Here is a 16,962-nt window from a genome sequence, read left to right as displayed (position 1 = left end):
GAGACCCCTGTTTGATGGGTGTATGCGAGTTGATTTCAGAATTGTGATTGGGCTACAGTTCACGGGTCTCCCAAAACTCACATATCAATAGCGGTCACTTAGCCCAAGGACCAATGTAAATTGATGGTGTCTCTACACTGAAAATAAATCGGTCTATGCCGTTGCCAGGCCCCTTCCAAAGTCTTCCCGCGGTAATTCCATTCTCATCATTTGAATATCCAGGCCTCGGTTTTACTATAGCTTGTATGACTATACCCCTGAGAGAGTCGTTGCCCTCAGGAGAGGGAGAGGGAGACAATTGGAAAAGGGGAGGGGGGTAAAGGGCGTTTTACCTTTTGAAACCGCGGCTGTTTTACCACAGATGACAAGGCAGAAAAAGCACTTAAGTGACATTTTAGAGGATCAACTGAAAAAAGGTGAATTGTTTTTAAAAGGACCCCCCTCTTAATGGAAACACACATTTTGAAAGGCACTGGTTCCTTCTCTACAATGAGCACATTCTAGAGGGAAAATTACTCATTCAAACAGCTGTTGCTTCTTAAGAGCAATTATTTGCCAGCTCAATGGAACAATTAACCGACTGGCAGATAGCACTTAAACCAGAAGATATAGTTTAATTTGTTTACGCAGAATACAGTGTGCCTCTGTGATAAGACTGACTGGGTTTTCATAAATACATTGAGTACAGCTAGTCACTGGATCCATATTCCACAATCATGATCACTGTACAATAGGTGCAGCTCTAGGGAGCTAAACGGGTCAGTTTTACAACTACTTATTAAACACGTGCAAACCATGGGGACTGGATGGCACAGGATAGAAACTGGCATTTCACTTCAGTGACCTGGATCCAAATATAGTCCAGATATACAATTTGAAAGTCTTAGCTCGTTATATGTGGCCTCTATGTAACAAGTTTGAACAGTGCCAATCCAGGATCGAGTGGGCATGGGCACACAGCACTAAATACGCCCCAGGGTGCAATCTCACAGGATAGCTGATGTGGGAATGTCACATTGGTGCAGTTGCATTGCTTTTTGGGACATGTTATTGGAACAGCAAACCGAGGAACGTCAGTCTCATTGCGGCGGTCTCTCCAGTACTCCAACTCTAAATCCCCTTCTGTCCCGACTGCTTTCTCCATTTGAGTTTATTTGTGTTGTATATTTTGACAGGTTTATAACCGATTCTTGCATCTACCTCATTTATGTAGGTAAGGAACAGAAGAGATTCCAGCCCTGTGGTAGTTCACTGAACAACTCCCAGAATCAGATGCTGCACCTCTCAAAAAGGTACTCTCTGTTTTATATTTTTAATTCAACTTTCCATCCCATTCCACATCTACCCGGAGTCTCATGCATTTTTATTTCATTTAGAATTCTCTCATGTTGAACCATATCAAAGTCTTTCTAAAAAAGTCAGGTAAACTATATTTACTGGGTGAGCCGAGTGAGATTTACAGTCGAGCTGGCAGTGCTCTGCCTACTGCCAATGATAAAATTGACCAGGCATTGCAATATCTGACCTGGTAATGTTCTAATTGGCCTAGCAGTACACAGTGCCATAGCTAGCCTGGAAGTGCCAACTCCTGACCTGGCAGTGTGCATGCGGTACCTGACCCAGCAGTGCTTGGTAAAGATGCTGAGTACCTTGAACATGAAATGTTTCTGAGCAGAGGCGTGGAAGATGTCAGACCCTGGCTGATGAGCATTCAGATGGTGATCTCAGGGGTCCTGCTGTGAAAAGGTTAACACTTGCAGAGCATCAGACCCCTGCAAAGGCACGGCACAGACTCTGAAGATGTGCAGTAGATAGGAGGGATGGCAGCAGAGTCGAACACCACCCTTTGCAACACCTGAGAGGGTATCTCCATAAAATGCACAGCACCCTGGATCAGGTGGCAGCTCAGTAACATCTACACATCTCCCACAGAACATAGAAACCTCCTGACATACAACTGCATGGATATATTGAGCAATGATCCCCAGGGCCTACAAATCCCAGTGGTTGGGTACCTGCGGAAGGGCCTGGATCTCCTGTGGTGTTGCTTAGCAACCTGGCTTCCTTCAACAAATAAATTAGGGAAAACATTTCCTTCATTCTTGGCAAATTAAACAAACAAGGAACAGTCTCAAGGGAGCCTCCAAAATAAACAGCAAAAGAAAATTGGCAAAAGACCAAACCAAAGTAAAATGATGACCTTCTATCTAACAGCATAATGAAACACAGCAGTTCACCTTTAAGATTCCAGAAACATCAACAACTTGCATTTATATAGCCTTTAACATAGAAAAAAATCCCAAGGTGCTATACTGAGGCGCAATCAGACAAAAATGGATCCCGAATTAAAGGAGGAAATATTAGGAGTTACTAAAAGCTTGGCCAAAGAGGCAGATTTTAAGCTGGGTCTTAAAGGAGGAGAGAGGTAGAGAGGCGGAGAGGTATAGGGAGGGAATTCCAGAGCGTAGGGCCTAGGCTGCTGAAGGCCTGGCCACCATTGGTAGGTTAAAAGAAAGTAGATCATCAGTAGAGATACAAGGTGCATGCTGGGAGAAGTTACTGAGCCTGACTATGCAAAAACTGCATATTAGTAGAGGTACAGTTATTCTAACATAACATTTTAATTTTAAACTCTGCAGTTTAACTCTGGGTAAAGGCTAATCTTCCTCTCCTTGTGCTGTCCAGGAGCAATTGGCACAGAGCACACCGGGAGCAATTGGCACACAGCACGCCAGGGGTGCGTTCTGCCAGGACTCAGGGCTCAGCACTTGAAGTTGTTCTTGAGCCCAATTAAAATAAAGCTGGTGCCACATGGGTGGACTTGAGGGCGCATTATTGGCTGCAACCATGACAACAGGTGGTCTGGGCACCGCTTTGACCTTAAAGGGGCAAGCGTCGATAAAGCTTCAAGGGAGAGCCAGAAGGATTTGGGGCTGTGTTTAGAATGGGACAGGATTTTTATAGCTTGATCTCTGTTGGCATCGAGCAGGTGTAAGGTCGGGGTGAGGGGTAGGTGGGGGGGAGAAGGGCCATTACTGCTCTGTGTTAGGGAAGCAATGGTTCAAAAGTGGCTGAGGCAAGTGACTTCAGCAGCTGTCAAGGTTGTTCCTGCCCCTTGTTTATCTCCAAATAAACCATACTACCAGGGAGGATGGGAGGTGATCAGTACTGAAGGTGGCCTCATTAACCATAAAATACTAATGTCGTCTGCAACACGTCAAGCAGCAAAACAGTTTTTAATCCAGAGTCAAATATAAAGACCTTTCTTGAAAATACCAGCCACAAATAGCAGCTCTGAAGTCAGTAGCGTGAGGTTTTTCTGAGAATAGTTTGCCCTGAACTGCACCCGGTACTACTAGAGGAAGTTTGAGTGCACCGACCTCTGACTGCCATTCGCATGTCATTTACCTGCTACATTCTCTTCAGACGCAGACACCAGAAAGCCCAGAGGAAGTTTGCGCGCAGTGCTGTTCAGCAGCAAAATGGGAGCAAAGGAATAGCGCCCCTTTTCCCCCTACACTGCTTTTGTGTTTTGGTCACTATTTGGTTGCCAACCTTCCAGGATTGTCCTGGAGTCTCCAGGAATTAACGATTAATCTCCAGGACACTGCTGCGAGCATCATCGGGGCTTTAAGAAAACATGAAGATTTTCTTCAAAAACTTTCATTTATTAGTTATAAAAGTATTGGAGACGGGATCAAAAAACGTAAGAAATAGGAGCAGGAGTCGGCCATATAGTCCCTTCAGCCTGCTCTGCCATTCAATAAGATCATGGCTTATCTTCTACATCAAGTCCACTTTCCTGCTCTATCCCTTGATTCCTTTAGTGCTCAAAAATCTACCGTTCTCTGCCTTGAATATACTCCGACTACACATCCACAGCCCTCTGGGGTCGAGAATTCCAAAGATTCACAACCCTCTGAGAAGAAATTTATCTTCATCTCAGTCCTTAATGAAAGCCCCTCCCATCCAGAGGCTATGAGCCCCGGTTCTGGACTCTCCAGCCAGGTAAAACAGCCAGTCAAAAATCATCCAATTGGGCAATTAAGAGCCTCTTTGCTTTCTAATTGGCACAGGAAGATGGGCACTGCAAGGATGAACATGTTGGGTGACCAATGGTAGCAGCATGGGGGTGGGGCGATTGGAGGTCATGTGATGAAACCTCCAGGAATACATCCAATCAGAGTTGGCAACCTTAATTTGAGAAGAAAACCAGCCCTATACATTTTGGCAGAAAACAATGATTGGAGGGATACCCTATACAGTAAAGGCATGATAGTTCTCGCCAGGTGGCGGGGGAATGTGTGGGCAGCAGCGGTAGGAGTTTGCACATCGTTTCTGATGCAATCCTGCTCCTTCCCCATCTTAATTTGCCAGAATTCAGGCACTTGGAAGGCTGCCCATCCCAGAAGTGTGGGGCCTAATTTAAACAGGTGATCCTCATCCTGATTATGTCATGTCATTAACTACTTGACTGACTATGGTCCACACAGTCTTGAACCTGCTAGTAGAAACTGATGGCAGGCAACATCCAGGTAAGTTACATTTTTAAAAAACTTTTTAAAGCTTCCTTGTGGGTCAGGAGGAGCACCTGATTTTAAGATGAGACAGAGAGAGAGAGAGACAGACAGAGAGAGAGAGACAGACGCCCAACTGGTCTAATCCAGTGTTTCCTCCGATCCCTTTTCATCTAACCCATTCAGCATAATCTTCTATTCCTTTCTCCCTCATGTGCTTACCCAACTTCATAATGCATAGGTCTTTAAAAAGTGTTAATCAAACAAGGCCTTATAAAAGGGATTCCAGGTTTTATAAATATAGATATATAGAAGCACAGAGGATTTTTTTTTTTTAATTATGAAAGGTTTGGAGGGTGAACAGTAAAATAATTACTTCCACTGGTTAGCAAGTGAGCATAGACTGAGGATTAACACTAGAATGATGAAGGAAGAAATTAGAAGAACTTTTATCACATGAAGGTTTATTAGAGCACATTATGCTGCAATTGGCTACTGAGGCAGGGACTATAAACATAATTTAAAAGGGAATTGGGTGAGTATGATGCAATTGGCCATCTCCTTGTGCTATAATTTCTATGATTCTATGCTGTGCTGCCAAGGGAGGGGTTTGGCAGCGTGCAGAAGGTGCACAACATCAGTAGAGATACAGTCGATGACCGGGAGCTACTGGAAGAATTTACCCAGCCCAACAGTGTGCATGAACTGGATAAAATCAGTCACTAAAGGTGACAATGCCGAGGGGGGGTGATGGTGGGGGAGTACTTTCCATGCAAGGTGATTTCCCAGTGAAGCCTCACACAAGTTTTAAAAACAAGAACATGAGTAGGCCATTCAGCACCTTGAGCCTGTTCCATGCCATGCCATTCAAGTAGATCATGGCCAATCTATATCTCAATTCCATCTACCGGCCTGAACAAAACATTGCCTACTTGTCGGGAGAAATGTGGATTTAATCCAATTCCCACTTCACTGAGGCCAGTGATTGCCTGCACCAATTGAAAGAGCCTTGGCCCTTTCAGCAGCTGATTGGGAGCTGGCAAACAGTCCCAGCCCTCGTTTCACATTACCAAGAGCTGGAAGACAGAGCCTCATTATATATTTTTTTAAAGTTTTGAACCTTGACCTTATCACAAGGGTTTTAATGATTTAAAACTCAGTCCAACTCTGCAAGGTACATGCAACATCTGGCCAGGTACATGCAACATCTGGCCAAGTACCTGCCCACACTCTTAAATCTCTGGTGAAAACATTGCAGCATGTGACTACACAAAGTACTTCAGTGACTAAAGCGCTTTGGGATGTCTGGAGGTTGTGAAAGGTGCTATATAAATACAGGTCCTATCTTCCTTAAACATGCATTTCCCAGCGGCCAGCCTCGGTACGGGGAAATCACGGGTGCCCTGCCCATAATTTTCCAACCGTTCATTTTAAACGGATGGAGAAAAGTGCGTCCTGCGCCCGCAAATTCCCAATGAGCATAGCCGATGGGCGGGGCTGGCCAACTGGTAAAAATAAATTTGTGCCACCATCGTTACTATGCGGGAGCTGAAGTAGCAGATCGTTAAATTTATTGAATGCACACACCACACAGTGGGTTCTGGGCCAGGGCGATTTCTTCTAACAATCAACTGTCTTCATTGATGGGAGGAAGGGCTGCAAGGAGCTGTCACTTTATTATGGCACCACGCTCGGGTGGCATGATGAGATGCTTGCGATGCAATCAAGTGTTTCTATGGTGTTTTTGCATCATCGCATGGAGAGTTAGGCAACCTAACTAAAAGAATAAAAAGTTCCAAAGCACTTGGTCGTGACGACAGTGGCTGCTTTAATGTGTTTTCAAAATTGGCATTTCATCAGTTTTCGCTGTGTTCCACCTACTTGCATTCTGCAGTCTAACCTGGAAGGGCTGGCTGAGGAGTGGGTGGAAACATTGTTTTCTTGCCTGATCTCACAAATCGAATTCTTTTATTTTTGTTCTGAAAATTTGAGACTGAGAAAAGCCACAATGTTAATCTATTACCATATATGGTCTTATAGCAAACACCGAATGCAGTACATAATAGTGCATTGTGTTTGATATAAGTTTGATAATACATTAAGAGCTTGATAATATAGTTTACACACCATTGAGTTATTATAATAGTGTATACATGGTGTTTGATAAGCAACACGTGGTTAGGATTTGGAATGCACTACTCGATAGCGTGTTGGATACAAATTTAATAGTAGCCCTCAAAAGGGAATTGGAGGAATACTCAAAAGGAGAAAAAATTGCAGGGCTATGGGGAAAGAGCGGGACTAACTGGATTGCTCTTGGAAAGAGCCGGCGTAGACTGAATAGGCCAAATGGCCTCCCCTTCTGTGCTGTACATAAGAACATAAGAAATAGGAGCAGAACTAGATCATATGGCCCTCGAGCCTGCTCTGCCATTCAATAAGATCATGGCTGATCTGATCATGGACTCAGCTCCACTTCCCTGCCCGCTCCCCATATCCCCTTATCATTTAAGAAACTCTCTATTTTTGTCTTAAATTTATTCACTGTCCCAGCTTCCACAGCTCTCTCAGGCAGCGAATTCCACAGATTTACAACCCTCAGAAGAAATTTCTCCTCATCTCAGTTTTAAATGGGTGATCCCTTATTCTAAGATCATGCCCTCTAGTTCTAGTCTCCCAATCAGTGGAAACATCCTCTCTGCATCCACCTTGTCAAGCCCCCTCATAATCTTCTATGGTTCGATAAGATCACCTCTTAATCTTCTGAATTCCAATGAGTAGAGGCCCAACCTACTCAATCTTTCCTCATAAGTCATCAACCTAGTGGAACCTTCTCTGAAATGTCTCCAAAGCAAGTATATCCTTTCGTAAATATGGAAACAAAAACTACATGCGGTATTCCAAGTGTGGCCTCACCAATACCATGTATAGCTGTAGCAAGACTTCCCTGCTTTTATACTCCATCCCCTTTGCAATAAAGGCCAAGATTCCATTGGTCTTCCTGATCACTTGCTGCACCTGCATACTATCCTTTTGTGTTTCATGCACAAGTAACCCCAGGTCTCGCTGTACTGCAGCACTTTGCAATCTTTCTCCATTTAAATAATAACTTGCTCTTTGATTTTTTTTCTGCCAAGGTGCATGACCTCACACTTTCCAACATTATACTCCATCTGCCAAATTTTTGCCCACTCACTTAGCCTGTATATGTCCTTTTGCAGATTTTTGTGTGTCCTCCTCACACAGTGCTTTTCCGCCCATCTTTGTATTGTCAGCAAACTTGGCTATGTTACACTCAGTCCCTTCTTCCAAGTCGTTAATATAGATTGTAAATAGTTGGGGTCCCAGCACTGATCCCTGCAGCACCCCACTAGTTACTGGTTGCCGACCAGAGAATGAACCATTTATCCCGACCCTCTGTTAGTTAGCCAATCTTCTATCCATGCTAATATATTACCTCCAACCCCGTGACCTTTTATCTTGTGCAGTAATCTTTTATGTGGCACCTTGTCAAATGCCTTCTGGAAGTCCAAATGCACCACATCCACTGGTTCCCCTTTTATCCACCCTGTTCGTTACATCCTCAAAAAAAATTCCAGCAAATTTGTCAAACATGACTTCTCCTTCATAAATCCATGCTGACTCTGCCTGACCGAATTTTGCTTTTCCAAATGTCCTGCTACTGCTTTAATAATGGACTCCAACATTTTCCCAACCACAGATGTTAGGCTAACTGGTCTATAGTTTTCTGCTTTTTGTCTGCCTCCTTTTTTAAATAGGGGCGCTATATTTGCAGTTTATCAATCTGCTGGGACCTCCCCAGAATCCAGGGAATTTTGTAAATTACAATCAATGCATCCACAATCCCTGCTGCTACTTCTCAAGACCCTAGGATGTAAGCCATCAGGTGCAGGGTATTTATCTGCCTTTAGCCCCATTATCGTACTGAGTACTACCTCCTTAGTGATTGTGTTAAGTTTTTCCCCCCTTATAGCCCCTTGACTATCCACTGTTGGGATATTGTTAGTGTCCTCTACCGTAAAGACTGATACAAAATATTTGTTCAGAGTTTCTGCCATCTCCATGTTCTGCATTACTAGTTCCCCGGTCTCATCCTCTAAGGGACCAACATTTACTTTAGCCACTCTTTTTTTTTTTTTCCTTTTTATATACCTATACAAACTCTTGCTATCTGTTTTTATGTTTTGTGCTAGTTTACTTTCATAGTCTACCTTCCCTTAATCATTTTTTTTTGTCATTCTTTGCTGGCTTTTAAAAGCTTCCCGGTCTTATGTTCTCCCACTAGTTTTGACCACTTTGTATGCCCTTGTTTTTAATTGGATTTCTTTATTTCTTTAGTTAGCCACGGATGGTTATCTTTTCTCACACCCTTTTCTCCTCACTAGAATGTTTTTTTCTCGAGTATTATTCTATGATTCTATCATACACACGCTGTACACTAAATCAAACAAATCCCTTTTAATGCATTGTATAAAATACTTCGATTTCTTTTCCTCCTCTACAGCTTACAGACTGATCCCATTAACAGTTCCAGTAGATCACACCCCATCTCTGCAGCACGCCCACTCTAGCCGTTAATGATGCGATTTCACCAATATTTTCGGTTTCTGCAATTTCCGATTAACTCGGCTTTAACTGGAGCCTTTGAAAATGCACCTTTGTACAATATCCGAGATAGTTGTGTGTGTGTGGGACTTACTTGCGCACTGCAGGCTCTGCTTGTACAGCCCCCAGATAAAGTCTCCGCACAGGTCGCACCAGCTGGGCTGGGTCTGGGTGCAGGGGCTGAAGTCGTGTCCTTCCCCCGGTGTCTCGGTCAGTCTCGGCTCCTGGTCGGCCAACAGCAGCAGCAGCCGGTTCTTCCCGTCCTGTCTGGCCGCCTTGCCCCGGCTCTGAACGCTCGATCCCCGGGCTCGGGGGTTGATCCTCATGGCGTTGGTCCTCTCCAAACCGGGGGAGCGGTACACCGACTTGCTGCTGCTGCCCGGGCTCACAGCCCCCTCCGGCCGCTTGCCATCTCTCAGATCCCGCAACTCGATCAGCTCGGCCATGGAGGGGCCAGAGGGCTGGAGAAGGAGGGAAGAGTTTTTAAAAACCTTCCCCTGGGGAAAATTGCAAGGGAAACTCTGGGGCTGAAGTTCAGATTAAATACATGATTACAGGGGAGGGAGGGATTCAAATTAAATGATGCAAAAAAATATCGCAAGCAATTTTGTATCACACAGGCAAAAAAATGCAATTAAATCGAGCTGGTAAAACTGCAGAAACCAGGGGATAGAAGAAAACCTGTGGGTCAAGAAGAAGAGTTGGGGTTACAATTACCCCCTCAGCCCGGCTCGACTCCTCTCACTCTCCCGGGACCACTAGATGCTCAACTCGCCCGTTACCCCACACCACAACTCCAGAGCTCCGCCCACATAACAGATCCTGTCGCTCAAACTCAACAAGTAATGACGAGTAATTTAAAAAAAAAAACCAGCGGGCGATTTGTTTAAAAAAAAATCATAATTAGGAATCTAGGTTCCTACAAAAATGCATGCAATTGTTACTGAAGCCAGCAATTTACTGTCAAATAAAATCTGGGTTTCCAGGGCTACCTTGGGTGAAATTTAAATTGGTCGAGCGGATGGAGGATGTGGGAGGAGCTGGTATCGACATTTCTTCGCTGAGAATAGTTTAGAATGCAACTTTTTTTTCCCACACCAGGTCCAATCTGCACCTCAGCAAGCACCAGTTCGAGGTCCCATCCGTCTTTCACTCACCGCTGGGGTTGAGTCTATTTTGATGGGTGATTGTCGCCACTGTCAGCCAACAAAAAACAGCACAAGTGCCCCTTTTAAGGGCACCACGAATAGAACAGCCACATGACTAGAGTCATTTAATAAGCTCAAGCTCACTTTTTAAAAAATAAATGTAAGTATAACCCATACTGGCTACAAGCCAGCAGTTCAACCTGGGGGGAGGGTGATGGGGGAGGGTCAATAGTTAATGAAATACTGGAGAGAAATCATTTAAAGACAAACATCTGAGACTGGTGCTTGCATCCCAGTGTTTTCCTACACCCTATGGTTTGAAGGGAATGGGGACGATGTTAACCCACAGCTACACGTAGCGAGGAAAGACCGTTGACTAAAGACTGTGAAGCCCATGCATGCAAACCACTGAATATATAGGAGCTGCAGGAGGGTTCAAAACTAAAAATCATGGTTTAAAAACTAGTATTAAAACACTCTACCTAAACGCACGCAACATTCGAAATAAAGTAAATGAGTTGACAGCACAAATCATTACAAATGGGTATGATTTGGTGGCCATTACAGAAACGTGGTTGCAGGGTGGCCAAGACTGGGAATTAAACATACAGGGGTATCTGATAATTTGGAAAGATAGACAAGAAAGGAAAGGAGGTGGAGTAGCTCTGTTAATAAAGGATGATATCAGGGCAGTTGTGAGAGATGATATTGGCTCTAATGAACAAAATGTTGAATCATTGTGGGTGGAGATTAGAGCTAGTAAGGGGAAAAAGTCACTGGTGGGCGGAGTTTATAGGTCCCCAAATAATAACTTCACGGTGGGGCGGACAATAATCAAGGGAATAATGGAGGCATGTGAAAAAGGAACGGCAGTAATCATGGGTGATTTTAACCTACATATCGATTGGTCAAATCAAATCGCACTGGGTAGCCTGGAGGAGGAATTCATAGAATGTATACGGGATTGTTTCTTAGAACAATATGTTACAGAACCTACAAGGGAGCAAGCTATCTTAGATCTGGTCCTGTGTAATGAGACAGGAATAATAAACAATCTCCTAGTAAAAGATCCTCTTGGAATGAGTGATCACAGCATGGTGGAATTTGTAATACAGATTGAGGATGAGGAAGTAGTGTCTCAAACGAGCGTACTATGCTTAAACAAAGGGGACTACAGTGGAATGAGGGCAGAGTTGGCTTAAGTAGACTGGAAACACAGACTAAACAGTGGCACAATTGAGGAACAGTGGAGGACTTTTAAGGAGCTCTTTCATAGTGCTCAACAAAAATATATTCCAGTGAAAAAGAAGGGCGGTAAGAGAAGGGATAACCAGCTGAGGATAACCAAGGAAATAAAGGAGAGTATCAAATGAAAAACCAATGCGTATAAGGTGGCCAAGGTTAGTGGGGAAACTAGAAGATTGGGAAAATTTTAAACAAAAGCAAAGAATGACTAAGAAAGCAATAAAAAAAGGAATGATAGATTACGAAGGTAAACTTGCACAAAACATAAAAACAGATAGTAAAAGCTTTTACAGATATATAAAACGGAAAAGAGTGACTAAAGTAAATGTTGGTCCCTTAGAAGATGAGAAGGGGGATTTAATAATGGGAAATGTGGAAATGGCTGAGACCTTAAACAATTATTTTGCTTTGGTCTTCACAGTGGAAGACACAAAAACCATGCCAAAAATTGCTGGTCACAGGAATGTGGGAAGGGAGGACCTTGAGACAATCATTATCACTAGGGGGGTACTGCTGGACAGGCTAATGGGACTCGAGGTAGACAAGTACCCTGGTCCTGATGAAATGCATCCCAGGGTATTAAAAGAGATGCTGGAAGTTATAGCAGATGCATTCGTTATAATCTACCAAAATTCTCTGGACTCTGGAGAGGTACCAGCGGATTGGAAAGCAGCTAATGTAACACCTCTGTTTTAAAAAGAGGGGCACACAAAAGGCAGGTAACTATAGACCGGTTAGTTTAACATCTCTAGTGGGGAAAATGCTTGAAACTATCATTAAGGAAGAAATAGTGGGACATCTAGATAGGAATAGTGCAATCAAGCAGATGCAACATGGATTCATGAAGGGGAAATCATGTTTAACTAATTTACTGGAATTCTTTGAGGATATAACGAGCATGGTGGATAGAGGTGTACCGATGGATGTGGTGTATTTAGATTTCCAAAAGGCATTCGATAAGGTGCCACACAAAAGGTTACTGCAGAAGATAAGGTACGCGGAGTCAGAGGAAATGTATTAGCATGGATAGAGAATTGGCTGGCTAACAGAAAGCAGAGAGTTGAGATAAATGGGTCCTTTTCGGATTGGAAATCAGTGGTTAGTGGTGTGCCACAGGGATCGGTGCTGGGACCACAACTGTTTACAATATACATAGATGACCTGGAAGAGGGGACAGAGTGTAGTGTAACAAAATTTGCAGATGACACAAAGATTAGTGGGAAAGCGGGTTGTGTAGAGGACACAGAGGCTGCAAAGAGATTTAGATAGGTTAAATGAATGGGCTAAGGTTTGGCAGATGGAATATAATGTCGGAAAATGTGAGGTCATCCACCTTGTGGGGGGGGGGGGGGAGAAACAGTAAAAGGGAATATTATTTGAATGGGGAGAAATTACAACATACTGCAGTGCAGAGGGACCTGGGGGTCCTTGTGCATGAATCCCAAAAAGTTAGTTTGCAGGTGCAGCAGGTAATCAGGAAGATGAATGGAATGTTGGCCTTCATTGCGAGAGGGATGGAGTACAAAAGCAGAGAGGTCCTGCTGCAACTGTATAGGGTATTGGTGAGGCTGCACCTGGAGTACTGTGTGCAGTTTTGGTCACCTTACTTAAGGAAGGATATACTAGCTTTGGAGGGGGTACAGAGACTATTCACTAGACTGATTCCGGAGATGAGGGGGTTACCTTATGATGATAGATTGAGTAGACTGGGTCTTTACTCGTTGGAGTTCAGAAGGATGAGAGGCGATCTTATAGAAACATTTAAAATAATGAAAGGGATAGACAAGATAGAGGCAGAGAGGTTGTTTCCACTAGTCGGGGAGACTAGAACTAGGGGGGCACAGCCTCAAAATACGGGGGAGCCAATTTAAAACCGAGTTGAGAAGGAATTTCTTCTCCCAGAGGGTTGTGAATCTGTGGAATTCTCTGCCCAAGGAAGCCGTTGAGGCTAGCTCATTGAATGTATTCATCACAGATAGATAGATTTTTAACCATTAAGGGTTATGGGGAGCGGGCAGGTAAGTGGAGCTGAGTCCACAGCCAGATCAGCCATGATCTTGTTGAATGGCGGAGCAGGCTTGAGGAGCTAGATGGCCTACTCCTGTTCCTAATTCTTCTGTTCTTATGTTCTACATTATCAACAGAGATAAGGCACAATATTATGGATGCCCAGGGGTCATTGCCTATTTTAAATAAACAAATAGGGATGGCATTGGGTTGCCCCAGTTTCAGTACCAGTACAACTTGCATTTAAATAGTGCTTTTCACGCAGTAAAACGTTCTAAGGCAGTTGACACCGAGCCAAAGAAGGAGACAATAGGACAAGTGGTCAAAAGCTTGGCCAAAGATATAGGCTTTAAGGTGGGTTTTAATGGAGGAAGGAGAAGCAGAGGTTTCATGAGGGAATTCCAGAGCTTGGGGCCTAGATGGCTGAAGGCACGGCCACCAGTGGTGGAGTGAAGGAAGGGGTGGAGGGTGGACAAGAGGCCAAAATCGGAGGAACGCAGCGTTCTCGAAGGGTTGTAGGGCTGGAGGCCTGTAATTTCTGCGGTCGAGAGGAGTCCGTGTTCCATATAGAGTGTGTGAGGTTGCAGCGCCTCCCACTATTTGAAAGGGCTGCTCCTCAAATTTTAGTTGCACTTCTGATCTTTGGGCACCCTGTACGGAGGGGAGCGGGCAGGTCAGAAGGCCTCCTTGTAGGACTGCTCCTGGGCATGGCCAAGGGGGCCATCAGCCAGTCCAGACAGCGGGCGGTCGAGGGGGTCGTTCAGCCCGACTGCCTGCCTCTCTTCCGCGGTTACATTCGAGCCAGGGTGTCCCTGGAAATGGAGCAGGCGGTGTCCACTGGTACGCTCGCGGCCTTCCACGAGAGGTGGGTGCCAGAGGGACTGGAGCGCATCATCACCCCCGGCAACCAAATTTTAATTTGATCCAGTTGACTGTCCAAAGTTTAATTGTGTCGGTTTTAGCGCCCCCCCTCCTTTTAACCAGGGGCATTTGATTTACAGGTGCAACTTAAAATAGTTGTTGGGAGAGAGACAGAACAACTGTACAAGTTCCCCCTCAAGCTGAGGGGACACCAGTAATATGATTACTGATCAAACACACAATTTATATCACAGCATTATTAGCGGTATTGATGAGACACTCTAGGCCTGGCAGTGCTTACCGGTCGCGGAAGGCCCCAAGCGTACTGGTGGGCACGTCGTTTGTTGCAAGGCAGTAATTCCGTTGAGAAGTGGGGAGGGCGGTTCACATGACAACACAGATCCTGTACTAATTAAAAGAGATGATTGCCTTGGGCTCACTCTCAGTTATACTTGCTCATTGTTATATATGCAGACTATTGATATACTCTGTGTAGTCACTGTATAGTTGCATAAGATGGAGACTTGTTACCTGATGTACTATCAATAAGGTTTACACTGTGTATATACTATGCTGGCATCACTAGAAGGTGCAACTGGTGGAGACTGGGGTTTCCTGTCCCTGTGCAGAGGCTGTCCACCAGAGGGCACTGTGATGGGAGACCTGAAGGTCACCTGCATAGGTGTGCAGGGCCCAGTATAAAAGACTGCCCACCATGCTTGTGCCTCACTCTGGAGTTACGAATAAAGGACCAAGGTCACTAAAGTTTGAGTACAACACATTGCCTCGTGGAGTCATTCATAAGTGCATTACAGACATAACAATTGTAGCAGCAGGCTATTGTCTTGATGGACACTGACAGCCAGTGAGCTCAAGCACTTGAAATATGATGGTATCTACCCTGAAGGATTAACAATTATGAAGCACCAGCTTCAAATGTATCCAATGACAGCCAACAGTCCATAACTGGGAGATTACTGGAGACAGTGCACACATCAGATCCCCCTGACTCCAGTACTGCTTTGCTTAGGACACCAGGGTAAAATTCAGGCCCCTTGAAGCAGTTCAGAGAAAGGCTGTTCGGCTGAATCCCAACTTCAGAGGCTGAGCTTGGAGGGTTATGACATTGAAATTACAACATGGAAACACACCCTTGGGGCCCAACCAGTCTGTGTTGGTGTTTATTTTCCACATGAACAGTTGTTCCAATCCCAGGTGCCTTTTCTGTTCCCATATCCCTTTATTTCTCTCTTCCTTCAACCCCCTATCTAATCTATTTTTAAATACTGACAGGGCCTCTGCTTCAGTCACTAACTGCGATATACATTCCACGGCCTCGGGCTCTGTGTAATAAGGTTTCTCTGTCCTAAATCTCTTACATTTATTCTTATATCTATGTCCCCTTGTTTTAGAACCCCACCACCCCCCCCCCTCCACAACCTCTAGAAACAGTCTGTTCCTATCTACCCCATTCCATCCCTTCATAATTTTAAACATCTCTAAACAATCACTCCATAATCTCCTCTGTTAAAAAATTGATTCTGTTTTCATTGTAAGTGTTTTTGTATTGCCTCATGCCAGGCAGCATCTGTTTGAATCATTGCTGTATTCTCTGTATTGCCTCAACATCCTTCCGATAGTTTGAGGCCAGAACTGTGGTCTTACAAAAGATTTATATAGATTCACCATTAGATCTCGCCTTTACATTCTATACGTCTTACTATAGAATCCAGTATTCCATTGGCTTTTGTTTTAGGGCCTTAGCCGCTTGAGGTACTGCTTTTAATGTCTTATTAACCTGAACTCCCAAACCCTTCTGCTCTTGCACATCAACCAAGCTTTCCCCCATTCAAACTATATTTATTACTTTTATTTATTTTAAATCAAATGTACAACCTCCGATTTACTGACCGTGAATTCCAGCATGTGTTGCTCATTCCATCGTCTTATCAATATTCCCTTGCAGCTCCTTTTGGTTCTCAGAATTATTGACTCTTCCTATTTTTGTAACATCTGCAGATTTGGCCAGTCTTCAGTCCTTTGGCACATACCGGGCTGGAAATTGCCCTTTGCCCCGATTGGGGCGGATAATTCGAATTATTACCGCCCGGCAGGAGTCAGAGGGAAGAGGTGGGAAATTTGGATCGTTAACTTTGTCACTGCCTCCCAGCACTTTAGGGCGCTATTTGAGGCGGTGTAGGGGTGGGTTTGCGTTGGGAGTGGGGCAGTCTCCCTCACCGCCGTGCCATGTCGCGCTGATGCATAGCAACGTCCTTCCCCTTCACTTAGAAGAGGGACGTTGCAAGGCCGAGTGAGGCCTCCTTGGCGCCCACTGAGCCACCAGGGAGGGGTTCGGTCGGGCCAGCGGCCCCACAGCCAAGAGGAGGTGCCGGGCGGCGTATTGGCAGCCCGGCCGAACCAGTGACTGCCATTGTCGGGCCGACTGCAGAGTTTCCGTTTCCGCCGCCCCCGGCCCAAGGGCAATTGTGGATGAGTCGCACTCTTCACCTGTCCCCAGTCGATAAGGCCTTGCCGCCCTGTTACCTCCTCTTAGAGGC

At 44.7% G+C, this 16,962-nt stretch overlaps 1 protein-coding gene and 1 long non-coding RNA gene across 5 annotated transcripts in view; one reads left to right on the top strand and one right to left on the bottom strand.

The window, feature by feature from the left end:
• rassf1 (Ras association domain family member 1) overlaps positions 1–9,922 on the bottom strand; it is a 162,649-nt gene extending 152,727 nt beyond the window's left edge. For all 4 annotated transcript variants that reach the window (XM_070895747.1, XM_070895745.1, XM_070895746.1 and 1 more), the window contains exon 1: positions 9,238–9,922. In XM_070895747.1, coding sequence (XP_070751848.1) covers positions 9,238–9,589 — 352 coding nt within the window. In that variant the 5' untranslated portion in view covers positions 9,590–9,922. The remainder of the gene's footprint in view (positions 1–9,237) is intronic.
• The window catches only part of LOC139277370 (uncharacterized), a 130,647-nt gene that overhangs the window by 35,356 nt on the left and 78,329 nt on the right, over positions 1–16,962 (top strand). Inside the window, exon 2 of the long non-coding RNA XR_011596074.1 lies at positions 1,214–1,292. This is a non-coding gene — a long non-coding RNA (uncharacterized lncRNA). The remainder of the gene's footprint in view (positions 1–1,213; positions 1,293–16,962) is intronic.

This window comes from Pristiophorus japonicus, chromosome 12, assembly GCF_044704955.1.
Source record: "Pristiophorus japonicus isolate sPriJap1 chromosome 12, sPriJap1.hap1, whole genome shotgun sequence".
Lineage (NCBI taxonomy): Eukaryota > Metazoa > Chordata > Chondrichthyes > Pristiophoridae > Pristiophorus > Pristiophorus japonicus.
This window is presented reverse-complemented; position numbering and strand designations above follow the sequence as displayed.